The 11,781-nt window shown below is 35.6% G+C and overlaps 1 protein-coding gene across 3 annotated transcripts; it reads left to right on the forward strand.

The window, feature by feature from the left end:
- Window positions 1–1,772: 1,772 nt before the first annotated feature.
- LOC110451789 (coiled-coil domain-containing protein 137-like) lies at window positions 1,773–11,056 on the forward strand. Of its 3 annotated transcripts, XM_021499963.1 has the most exons (8): window positions 2,244–2,270; window positions 4,536–4,598; window positions 5,037–5,182; window positions 7,204–7,361; window positions 7,726–7,796; window positions 8,907–8,992; window positions 10,156–10,247; window positions 10,840–11,056. In XM_021499963.1, exons 3-8 carry the CDS (start codon window positions 5,116–5,118, stop codon window positions 11,053–11,055), a joined length of 690 nt encoding a protein of 229 aa, XP_021355638.1. In that variant the 5' UTR covers window positions 2,244–2,270; window positions 4,536–4,598; window positions 5,037–5,115; the 3' UTR covers window position 11,056. The 3 variants fall into 3 exon arrangements, with proteins under 3 accessions (XP_021355637.1, XP_021355639.1, XP_021355638.1); XM_021499962.1 differs by lacking the exon at window positions 4,536–4,598 and having other exon boundaries at window positions 1,773–2,270; XM_021499964.1 differs by lacking the exon at window positions 4,536–4,598 and having other exon boundaries at window positions 2,182–2,257.
- The last annotated feature ends 725 nt before the right edge of the window (window positions 11,057–11,781 follow it).

The following is an 11,781-nucleotide window of genomic DNA, read 5'->3' on the forward strand; positions in this document are numbered from 1 at the left end:
GACATTTGGTGTACCTAATAATCTTGCTGGCCAGTGGTGTTTCAAAAAGCAGTGTAATGCTCTTCCAGAAGGATTCTTAAGTCCTTGAAGGTTCATAGTTACGACACCTAAAAATATACAAAAAAATGGGTTTAGTAAAACCTCGAAGCCATTAAACACTTCAAATTATTCTTGACCATTACAAATTCAAAACATATACATGCAGTTCTCATTTCATAATTTCCCCAGAAATGAACTCCTTCAAATATTTGTGCTAACATTAATCCAATGCATGTTACTATGAAATAGTCATCCTCGATTTCCAGGGGTTATGATCACCTACGCTCTCGTGTAGAGAGCGTAGGTGATCGTAACCCCTGGAAATAGAAGATGTGAAATAATATGAGGCCACAAAGCTGGACATTTTTTGTGTCCATTCTGTTACAGTACCTGCGTTTAATAGGTCTTGAGCATTAAAGAAACATTTCCATGAAGAAAATGGGTTCACCACAGGTTAACCTGAATATACTTATTGATGTTCATAGTATATTTCACACCAAAACAGGCCAATAACTTGTAAATCATTGTAAACTTTACATCTGAAATGGTGTATATATTTAAGACAGCAGACCCAAAACCTAAGACATTTTTATCAATGCAGTGACAGAGATAAATAGATCACTGTGTTATAGAAACAAACCATTGGATAAGTGTAATAGAAACAAACCATTGGATAAGTGTAATATTTTTATTGGTTCTGAGGACTAAGACTTTTGTTTTACTGTACCGTAGCTCAACAGATCTTATCTAAAGAGTTCTAATATAGCTTTACAGTACAAAGCTAAAGTTGTAATAATTTGACACAGAGAAATGTGAAAGAACATAAAGCAAGTACTACAAAAAAAGGCCAGTTCTACCTTAGGCCATCTTTGCTAGCCAAGTGTTCGCTTCGTCTTCACTAGCCAAGTGTTCGCTTCGTTTACTACTTGCTTTATGTTCTTTAGGCTTAGGCTTCCTATGACGCAATCTGCATCACTGTCCCAGAGAATGTAGAAAGACAGCATACATTGCTCTTGTCAGATCCATCTTGGAATACGGTGCAAATAATCTGGGACATTTAGATAAAGACGAGCATTAACAAATTGAAAAGTATCCAACGGAGAGGGGCGCATTTCATGAAGGACTACAGAACAAGGGAAGAGGGATTCAGGACAAAACTACTCAAAGAGCTACAACTTCCACCACTAGCATCAAGACGAAAAAACAACAGAGACTAACATTCTATTATAAAATAGTACAGGAGCAAATTCCATCAATGCCTAGCAAAGACTTGATTAATTTCCAGCGTGAAAAAAAGGAAAACATGGCAGCGTAAATTCCAGGACTGCGAGACATCTGATTTACGACCATTTCCAAATTCAATTTGGAACAATAACAGAGCAGTCATAATACCCAACAGCAACACGGAACAATACAGAAACTCATTCTTTGTGCGAACAGCCACAGATTGGAACCACCTGGACAACACAGTAGGCGCGCATGGAATAGAGTCATTTAAAGCATCAATCCCTACCAACAGGGATTAACCGAAGCTAAGTATCACATGCGTACTTAACCCCCTCTGCATTAAAGTATTTTGGTCTCTGTGGAGTATAACATATAGATAGATAGAATAACCAGTTTCCTCTGGCCCTGACACCAAAATTGCAAAAATATAAGTTGATTGATCATTGTACCCAATCAATTTTCCCCTTTCTTAGAAAAAAAAGTGGTCAGTATAAAAACATACTTAGTGTCTACAAGGTCACGCTAATGAAGTGGTCCTCGACTCCATCAAATGCATTGGTGTCCACATCCATATTCACGTAGTTGTCTTCAACTATCAGACTACTGTATATAGTCTGATGAAATTCAGAGCAACACCGCGTAACGGTCAGCTGATTGGCAAACACAGTGGAAAATGTATATATAAGTTATAACCACTTCTTAGCAGTTATATTGTTGCTGTTGACGAATATTTAGATTCCTCCTTTATTTCACGGAGCATCCTGGTTTCTTGGGTACTTCTACTTGCCTCCCCGGAGCTTTCCCACTTTTGGACAGTTTTGAAACCGGAAGTGTGAAATACGTCATCATTATTGGGCTTTTGCGTACTTCACATGCAGTGAGAAAAACAACGTGGTTTTATTTACATTCATATTTGACATGGGTAAAATAGGTAAACCTCAGAAAACCAGGAAACATAAGAAGGTGTTGCCGTTCGACTCATCACTTGAAGGTGACAGAAAGAGGTAAAATGTATCTGCTTACTACAGATACTTGTACTTATCGAGATAATTTCATCCGTGCTCATAGATCTATATCATTGTATGGAACAGGTCCAGTACACTGCCGATTAAGCTATATAGCTGTAAAGACCTATAATAGCTCTATTGACCTATCAGAAATAGGTCTTTTGAGCTATTTTCAGGTGATTTTCTTTTTTAAGGAAAACGAAACAAAGTCGCATTTAAAAGAAGATTGTATCATTAGGTTGATAACAAAAGACATTAAATATATATTTTCAAAAATAATGATGTAAAAAAATCGGAAATTTTACATTTATGAAAAATGAAAATAAACATTTAACTATATGCTCTTTGTAGTCAACATTACCATAAACCTTATTGTTTTATGTGACTTTGCTTTAATTTAATGAAATTTGAAATCTGAGAAAATATAGCTCAATACAGCTATAATTTAAAGGTGTATATAGCTATATAGGTCCTTATAGCTATATAGCTCAATCGGCAGAGTGTACTGGACCTGTGGAAGATATAGAACCCAGGATCCCTAGGTTCCTAGTCGGACACCCTACCACTGAGCTAAGGGAAATTCCCTCTAGTGCAAAGAATAATCCTTTTTTTAAATAGTCGACCAACTCGTAGCAATAAACCAAAGGTGTTTGAAGTTCTGACAGAAAATTGTGATAAAAAAATCATATAAAAAATAAGGGTAGTTCTATTACAAGTATACCCTTAATCTTTTATATGATTTTTATTTCAATTTACAGTCAGAACTTCAAACACATTTGAATCAACCCAACATTTGTACTCACACCTGTAAACCCTCGAACCAGACATGCACACCCTATACGCTAGTACTAATATTAATACCCGGCCTCCTCTGCTCGCAACGTTATCGCTGCTAACATACCCTATGCAGCCCTTGAAGCCCTCATCACATGCTAGTACATACACCAGCTTTTAACCTTCCCTCTTATACCCTTCACTAAAAAAACAAAAAAAACACTTATCTAATCACCGTAAATAATCCCCTTTTTCACACCTCTGCATAGGTTCCCAAAAGCATAATCATCACTTTATTGATGGAGCCCTTGTACACTAAAGAAGAAGAAGGCGACGGTAATCCTATGAACAATTAAAATCTGCCACATCATTATGATTATTATGAGCTGATGAATATTTCTGTTTTGAAATGTTTTCTGCCATGAGTCCCAGATAGTCCTGCAGTATTCTGATTGTTGACGTCAACATAAGTCTTGCAGACTTGTCTTTTTGTTATCTTATCGTTTGTTTTAATGTTTCTGCATATATATGAATCTCAGTATGATTTCTGTCTGGTTTATGATTTTGGTAATATGAAAGTTCATGGAAAGTCGGATGTAATGTAAAAGCCTAGATGTTTTGTTGAGTTTTTTGTCTATGTTATCTATATACTGTGCTGGGGTTTTGTTTTCAAGATGTACATAGTAAAACATTTGTCAGGATTGATCATTTAATGCCATTTAACCATTTCTTTTCCATTTCAAGTTTTCTAAAAGTTTGAGGTCATCTTGTAGTGTTTTTGGATCTGATGTGATGGTAATGTATGTCTTTGGTGGTCCATATTATCAAAAAGTTTATTTCCCATCTGACAGATTGTTGTGCATATATAGTGAAACTACAAAAAATATCCTTGACTATTTTGCTATGGATGCATGTGAGTAAAAAAGAGTGGATATACTGTGTGCATGGAACCTATAGCTCATTCAGCCGTCTTCCTTTATGATTAGACTTGAGCAAGGCTATCACTGGAAATATGTTCAGATATTGATGCACAAGATTACTAGACATACAAAATGACAGGAGCTGGCTATACATGTTTTCAGATGCATGCAACTCCAGTTTAACAATATCCAAAGTAAAAAGAGCTTAGCTGCTTGTCATGGCACTACAAACACACCACTGTAACCAAGCTAATGCACACGTTTACATTCTGGTAGAAACAGAGAGTCATGTTTTAATAGAATGTAACTTGTATGATGATCTCCGTTCAGGCCTATTGCAGGAGGCTAGTAAAATCACAAATAATTTTTACAAGTTAGTTGTAATTCTAAGCAACCCTTACTTGACAAGGTCCTGTGCCAAAACCTGTGTTAATATTCTCAATCGACGTCGCAACTTGATCTATAATTAAACAGCAATGTGTCTTTTAATGTCAATTATTTTTATAGTTTTATATTGGCAAATTGTTTTTAATTCATAAGCATGTATATATATGTAATACTTTTACAGTCTAGAATGATAGGAGAAGAGTGAGAGTCTCGTAAGTCTAATATAGACTGGATGTAAGGGTGGGTGAGTAGACATATTTTAGAGATTGTAATACTTGTACCTTTAACATGTGACACTATAATAAACTAATTTGAATTGAATTGAATACATTGGTGTATGGCCATGGCACAAGCCCAGGTTCGTCATCTGTCTGCCAGTAGTGAAGGTTTTCATTTAAAGTCCTATCTTGAATGGCTTATAGTGCAATTTGACTGAAATAATTAATTAGTCTTGATGATTTTTCAAAAGGGACTTTCAAAGGAGAGAGGGGAGCAATCCAATAAAAATAATTTTCTTTCTGCACGCTGGATATGTTATAAACTAAGGACAATTTCAAGACTATAGATTTACGAGAAGTTACCTACTTGTGGTAGTCCATACAGTTTCACCAGTAGGGAACTACTGAAGCATTTGGATTTATGCATTTACACCAGTATATGATACTGTTTTAATGTATTTCAGCTTTAGAAAAGACAAAACTGCAGACAGACCTCCCAAAAATGAAGAGGAACAAGAAATTCCTAGAAAACTCAAGTTTTTCATGGACCACAAAGGAAGCTTCCCCAAGAAGAAACTAAACCGAAGAAAAAAGTTGAAACAGCAGAGTGGTAATGCATTTTTTGGCTTGCATGTCCAAATAATAAGTGAGCTACATGCTAGTTTATGCTAAAGCCTGAACAAATCTTTTCATCACTGGATCTCGAGGAATGCCAGAAAAGTCTTTCTCAAACTTCATTTATAGGTGTTTTATTTTTATTTTGATGTTACTTTTGAGACTGATCGATAAATTAAGATTGCTCCTTGTTGACTTTCTTGCATTTGGAAAGTAAAACTTCAGAAAGTACTAGAGATTTCTCTCTCCAATTTCACAAGGAATAAGTTAGAGTTGTTCTCCTTGACTACGCTCTCCAATTTCACAAGGAATAAGTTAGAGTTGTTCTCCTTGACTACGCTCTCCAATTTCACAAGGAATAAGTTAGAGTTGTTCTCCTTGACTACGCTCTCCAATTTCACAAGGAATAAGTTAGAGTTGTTCTCCTTGACTACGCTCTCCAATTTCACAAGGAATAAGTTAGAGTTGTTCTCCTTGACTACGCTCTCCAATTTCACAAGGAATAAGTTAGAGTTGTTCTCCTTGACTACGCTCTCCAATTTCACAAGGAATAAGTTAGAGTTGTTCTCCTTGACTACGCTCTCCAATTTCACAAGGAATAAGTTAGAGTTGTTCTCCTTGACTACGCTCTCCAATTTCACAAGGAATAAGTTAGAGTTGTTCTCCTTGACTACGCTCTCCAATTTCACAAGGAATAAGTTAGAGTTGTTCTCCTTGACTACGCTCTCCAATTTCACAAGGAATAAGTTAGAGTTGTTCTCCTTGACTACGCTCTCCAATTTCACAAGGAATAAGTTAGAGTTGTTCTCCTTGACTACGCTCTCCAATTTCACAAGGAATAAGTTAGAGTTGTTCTCCTTGACTACGCTCTCCAATTTCACAAGGAATAAGTTAGAGTTGTTCTCCTTGACTACGCTCTCCAATTTCACAAGGAATAAGTTAGAGTTGTTCTCCTTGACTACGCTCTCCAATTTCACAAGGAATAAGTTAGAGTTGTTCTCCTTGACTACGCTCTCCAATTTCACAAGTAGTTTTCATTTGGTCCTCATATTATTCTTACAGGGGTTAGGGTTAGATGTGTAAAACATCTTATTCCAATAACCAAGTGCCCGGGATAATGATATTGGTCAGTAGCTTTCCAGGATGAAAGGCTGTCAGGATCATACAGATAAATGATATTGACTTACTTTCAGGGTAGGAAGGGTCAAATGTGTAAACGTCTTTAGACAACTTCTTCTGTATAATTACCATGCCTAGGGTCAAGGTATTTTGCCAGTGACAGGCTTGGATGAAGTACTTTCAATTGAAAGTTTGTTCAAACAAATGACCTTGACACACTTTGAAGGTCATAGGGTCAAATTTATTAATATCTTAAAACAACTTCTTCTGAATAACCAAGCGGCCTAAACAACTTCTTTTGAATAACCAAAAGGGCTATAGGATGATGATCTGTAGCCAGTAGCATACTGGGATGGAGGTTATCAAGTTTGTTAAAATGAATGACCTTGACAAACTTTTAAGTTCACCAGGGACAGTTAAAAACGCTAGATGAAAAATGAGTGACCAACACCTACAATGTATGAGTATATCAAAAGAAAACCAATATCTTAACTTAAGATTTTCAGAATTGCAAACATGTTGCTAAAGCTGAAAAAAAACTGTTTAACTGGAAATATTGATTTTTTTTGCATGGAGTAAATTAGGATGAACATATCCACATACCAATATATATCTATCTATCTACAAAACTTATATAGAGAATATCTAGATTTTAGAACTATGCCAATGCAAAAACATACCACACTGCAATAAGTTTAAAAAGTCGCAGTGAAAACATTTCCACAAGCAAGAGTGTCTACTTCTACAGTACTGCCATTAAAATATGGCTTCACCAGGTGGCATACTCAGGAAATATAAAGGTTTTTTATTGGAAACTATTAAATTTTGTTTTCATTGGTATAAAGTAAGTGGATATAATCACATCTTTATTGTTTTAACTTTTCAATTCTTTTACAGATATCAAGGAATACGCAGAAAAGGGCATGACAAAGCCAATGAGACCAGCACCAAAGTTTACCCAACACAGGAATGAGAGTGATAGAAAGTTCATGGCAAGAGTAGACAGAGAAACTCAGTCTGTGATATTAACATCCAAGCTGTCAGATGAGTTTGAGGTACGCGTGTAAATGATGTTTAATGAAGACATCAATAGAAACATTTCCTAGTAAAAATAGATCAATCAAGTTAAATTAGTTGCAAATACCTTTTTTTAAATTCAAAGGAAAGTATGGTGGTATAACGCATTCTTTCTATTTGTTTTACCCCTGAACACACATTGAACTTTTCCAATTCAATTCAATAGTTGTAATTATTCATTATGAAATTTCAGGGGTGAATGAGTTAATTACCGGTATATAAGTTTTGTAGACAACCTTAATTATACCCTCATAATATTTCATCAAAATCATCAAAAAGTTTTTAAATGTTATGATTCTGAATTTAAAACATTAAGTAAGTTAGTATTTATTTTTGGTTTAGGTTGACTTTGACGAACTTGAACAAGGAAACGTGACAAAAAAGAAGAAACAGACAAACAGTGCTAAACTGCAGTAAGTTTCCTCCGAGTTAGCTATCTAACTGGGTTAGTGGGTACAGTCCCAGACCCAGATCCGTTATCTAACTGGGTTAGTGGGTACAGTCCCAGACCCAGATCCGTTATCTAACTGGGTTAGTGGGTACAGTCCCAGACCCAGATCCGTTATCTAACTGGGTTAGTGGGTACAGTCCCAGACCCAGATCCGTTATCTAACTGGGTTAGTGGGTACAGTCCCAGACCCAGATCCGTTATCTAACTGGGTTAGTGGGTACAGTCCCAGACCCAGATCCGTTATCTAACTGGGTTAGTGGGTACAGTCCCAGACCCAGATCCGTTATCTAACTGGGTTAGTGGGTACAGTCCCAGACCCAGATCCGCTAACTAACTGGGTTAGTGGGTACAGTCCTGGAAAAAACCTGTAGAATTCATTTTTTCATCCTATAGTATTGAATGTAGTGCTGAAAATCACTGTTTAGTGCTAAAAGTCATGAACATTTGAGATACCTGTTTACAATGTTTGTGCTAGAATTAAAATGGTGGTTTGGTTTGGTTTATTGGTTTTACGTCTTCCTTCGCTGATGGTGGTCTGTGTTCAGCCGACACGAGGGAGTAATTTGCCGCCTACCAGACCCTCTTGAGATTCAAAATGTCCAAGGCCCTTCCAGGTCATGCATCAAGATCAGACTGCTCCGCAGAAGAAGAAAAACATTCGGTGTTTATACTGGGTCTGGCCCCACTCCTAGGGACTTAGTCCCCAGGTCAAAAACATTTGATATTCCCAACCAATGACAATGTGTTGTTGTGGTAAAGAGTAAAGCTCCTTATTGGGTTGATGGGCAAGGCTCTACAAGGCGTAATTTCATTATGTAAGTCAACTCCACCTGACCGTGTCTGTTTAGTATCTGCTGTGAAACATCCCTGACATCAGAGAACTAAATGGTTATATATAGAAAGGGCATCGTCTACCTTGGTTTCATTGACCAAGAAAAAGCCTAAAATGAGGACATATTTGCATATTAATCTTATTGAGAATAACATACCATGGGTGCTTAGATGTATATCCAGATCAAGAAACCAGCCTGATAGGCCTATTGTCTAACATCATTGTACATTGTTATTTCAGGAGACTGAAGGAAAAGAAAACCTTCAAGAAAGAAAAGAAAATGGAACAACAAATGGAAAAAAAGGGAGATTTCTCATATCTAAATGGTAATTCAGGTCACTCACTCTTTTGATGTCTTGTAAAAAAATCATGACTGCTTAAACTTTAACATTTTGATTATGAAGATGACAAATGTAGAAATGTGGAAGTTTATCATATTGTATAGGGTAACTTCACCAATACACTATAAAATATGTAATACTTCAATAACGCTGTAGTTTTAAGTGTTGGTGTGGTATTTATATCAGTGTTGGTGTGGTATTTATATCAATGTTGGTGTGGTATTTCTATCAGTGTTTGTGTGGTATTTCTATCAGTGTTGGTGTGGTATTTCTATCAGTGTTGGTGTGGTATTTCTATCAGTGTTGGTGTGGTATATATATATCAGTGTTGGTGTGGTATATATATCAGTGTTGGTGTGGTATATATATCAGTGTTGGTGTGGTATATATATCAGTGTTGGTGTGGTATTTCTATCAGTGTTGGTGTTTTATTTATATCAGTGTTGGTGTGGTATTTATATCAGTTTTGCAATAGCTTAAGGTCATAGGAGTGTATTGATAAACGGAAGTAGGAAGTACATCCCTAGTTGAAAATTCAATGTAGGGAGACAGTATCACAATTTCCGCATATTCTAATGTTTAATATTAAACTGATGAATATTGTATGTTTATTATTGACAGAACAGTGTTTCTCTCAATATTTAAGTATTTCAAAGCAATGAAGGCATTAATTCAGGTTTTATTTATCAATGAGCCACATGTATCCATTTTTCTGTACTTCAGGAAACTGGCTACCTATTTCACTACTGTGAAGTTTTCCAAGAAAGATAACTCTTACCTGCAATTACTATGTGCATATGGTTTTATTATAAAATGTCAATTTTTAATCGTTTGAATATAGATAATTTATTTGACATAATTTCAGCATTTATTAAATTGATATACATTAATGCAATACTTATCTATGGCAGTATCATTTTTATTGACATTATTTTGCAAATCATTGTCTTTCATTTTTTTTTCAAAAGTAACTCCTTTTTACATAAATTTTCATTTTAATTCCTTAAAATTATGACAACCTTTTTTTTTTGTGGTAGAAAATTTTCTTTAATTCAAAGCAATATAACCAAAAAAAATGAAAAAAAAACTACTGAGAAATGGCGACACAATCCTATTACCTTAATTGTAGAACTCCTTTTTATTGATAGATAAAGTACAATTTGGAGAGGTCGCCATGGCACCACCTAGTCTGAAGGCTAAACCTAGAAAAGCTCCTGGATCCAAGGATGCCGTCCCTAGGGTTTGTAATTTGTACCTTTGTATATAACAATTATTTCAATAAATGTTTATACAGTTTGTAGTTTCTGAGTAACCAGAATGTTATAGAATTGTAAATCTAAGTAATAATCATACTGTAAAGTTGTTTGGCTGAAAGAATTTTTCTGTTAAGTGTTTCACAGTTTGTATTTATTGAATACACATAGAAGTTGACACACAAAGTAATGTGTTGAAAGTGACGTTAGTTTGTTATGACTAATGTCATTTATAACTGCTGAATGCTTATTATAATGGTAGTCCAGGAAGTGCCACAAGTTTTTCTCTGTCAGTAGACCTTTTAGAGACAGAGGTACACTTCAGTCATTAGAACATTGATGGATTTAGACAGTAGTTGTACATTTTCTTTATAACATAGGTTGTTTAGGAGGAATTAGTTTTATATAAATGTGGTTTAAGATCCCTAAATATTTTCTAGTTTGATTCTGAAATTAAATGCAAACATCATAGTGAACAGTTACTTGGAGAATATATGTAATTTATAGTTGTCTCCCTTTGAACGTCTTTCTGAACTTGTAGAATCTGTTATGAACAATCTACTTGGTTTTTCCTTGCAGCCTGGCAAAAAATCTTTACTTCTGAAGGCGATCATTGCAGAGAATACAAATCAGAACTCAGGAAAAGGGGTTTTATCGTCCACACGAGAAGTTGGTCAGATATTAAAACGTAAACAGATGTCCCTCTCACAGCAGCACAAGATGGATAATGAACGTGACCGAGCAATACAGTTGTATAGACAACTCAGAGACAAACAAAATAAAACACCAAGCTGAATATCTGTTGATTTCTTCATATTTTCAGCTTACCATCAACAGATGGTGGACTGACTGCTTCTTTGAACAATTCTGGTTATCGCCGTTTTCAAGAAATACTCCACAGATCTTTCTCAAATTTCATTTGTAGGTTTTCCTTTGGTCTATAGTGGTGCATGTTTCATTTCAAGAACTTGACGGATAGGTCTAATTTTAGGACTGATGGCAGCCATCTTGCCTATTTTTAAGATTGTTGCAGCTATAGAGACTACTCACCAGATTCCCTCGGTCCATAGCTATACACATAATTCTGAGACAGATTGACAAACAAGGCAGCCATTAGGGATTTTGACTGTTCAAGTTTATCTTTATTAAGTTTTATAGATTCCTTTGTATAAGCAAGTTCTTGCGGCATTCTATTTTTGCAGAACTTGTTCACTTCATAAAACAAGAGTTCCGCGAGACGGTACATGATACGCCCGTCAGATGTAGAATGAGCAGTTTGCCACAAAGGGCCATAATTATAGAAAGATAAGCGTCAAATCTTATCAAGCTTGTCCAAGCCTTCATTGCAATGAACCTTCCTACCAAGTTTGAAATTAATCCATTAAAAATTACTCAAGTTATTGAGCGGAAACTGTTTCGGCAATTAAGCAAAGGACCATAACTCCGGAAATAACTGGCAAATAGTTTTGGTTATCGAACTTGTCCGAGCTTTCATAGTAATGAATGTTCCTATTAAGTTTG

Source organism: Mizuhopecten yessoensis, unplaced genomic scaffold, assembly GCF_002113885.1.
Source record: "Mizuhopecten yessoensis strain PY_sf001 unplaced genomic scaffold, ASM211388v2 scaffold6201, whole genome shotgun sequence".
NCBI lineage: Eukaryota > Metazoa > Mollusca > Bivalvia > Pectinida > Pectinidae > Mizuhopecten > Mizuhopecten yessoensis.

Excerpts from the sequence above, each read along its gene's own strand:
- LOC110451789 (XM_021499962.1), top strand. The coding sequence starts at position 2,185 with ATGGGTAAAATAGGTAAACCTCAGAAAACCAGGAAACATAAGAAGGTG. Across the intron at positions 2,271-5,036 it reads CTTGAAGGTGACAGAAAGAG|CTTTAGAAAAGACAAAACTG; the intron begins GTAAAATGTATC and ends AATGTATTTCAG. Across the intron at positions 7,797-8,906 it reads ACAAACAGTGCTAAACTGCA|GAGACTGAAGGAAAAGAAAA; the intron begins GTAAGTTTCCTC and ends TTGTTATTTCAG.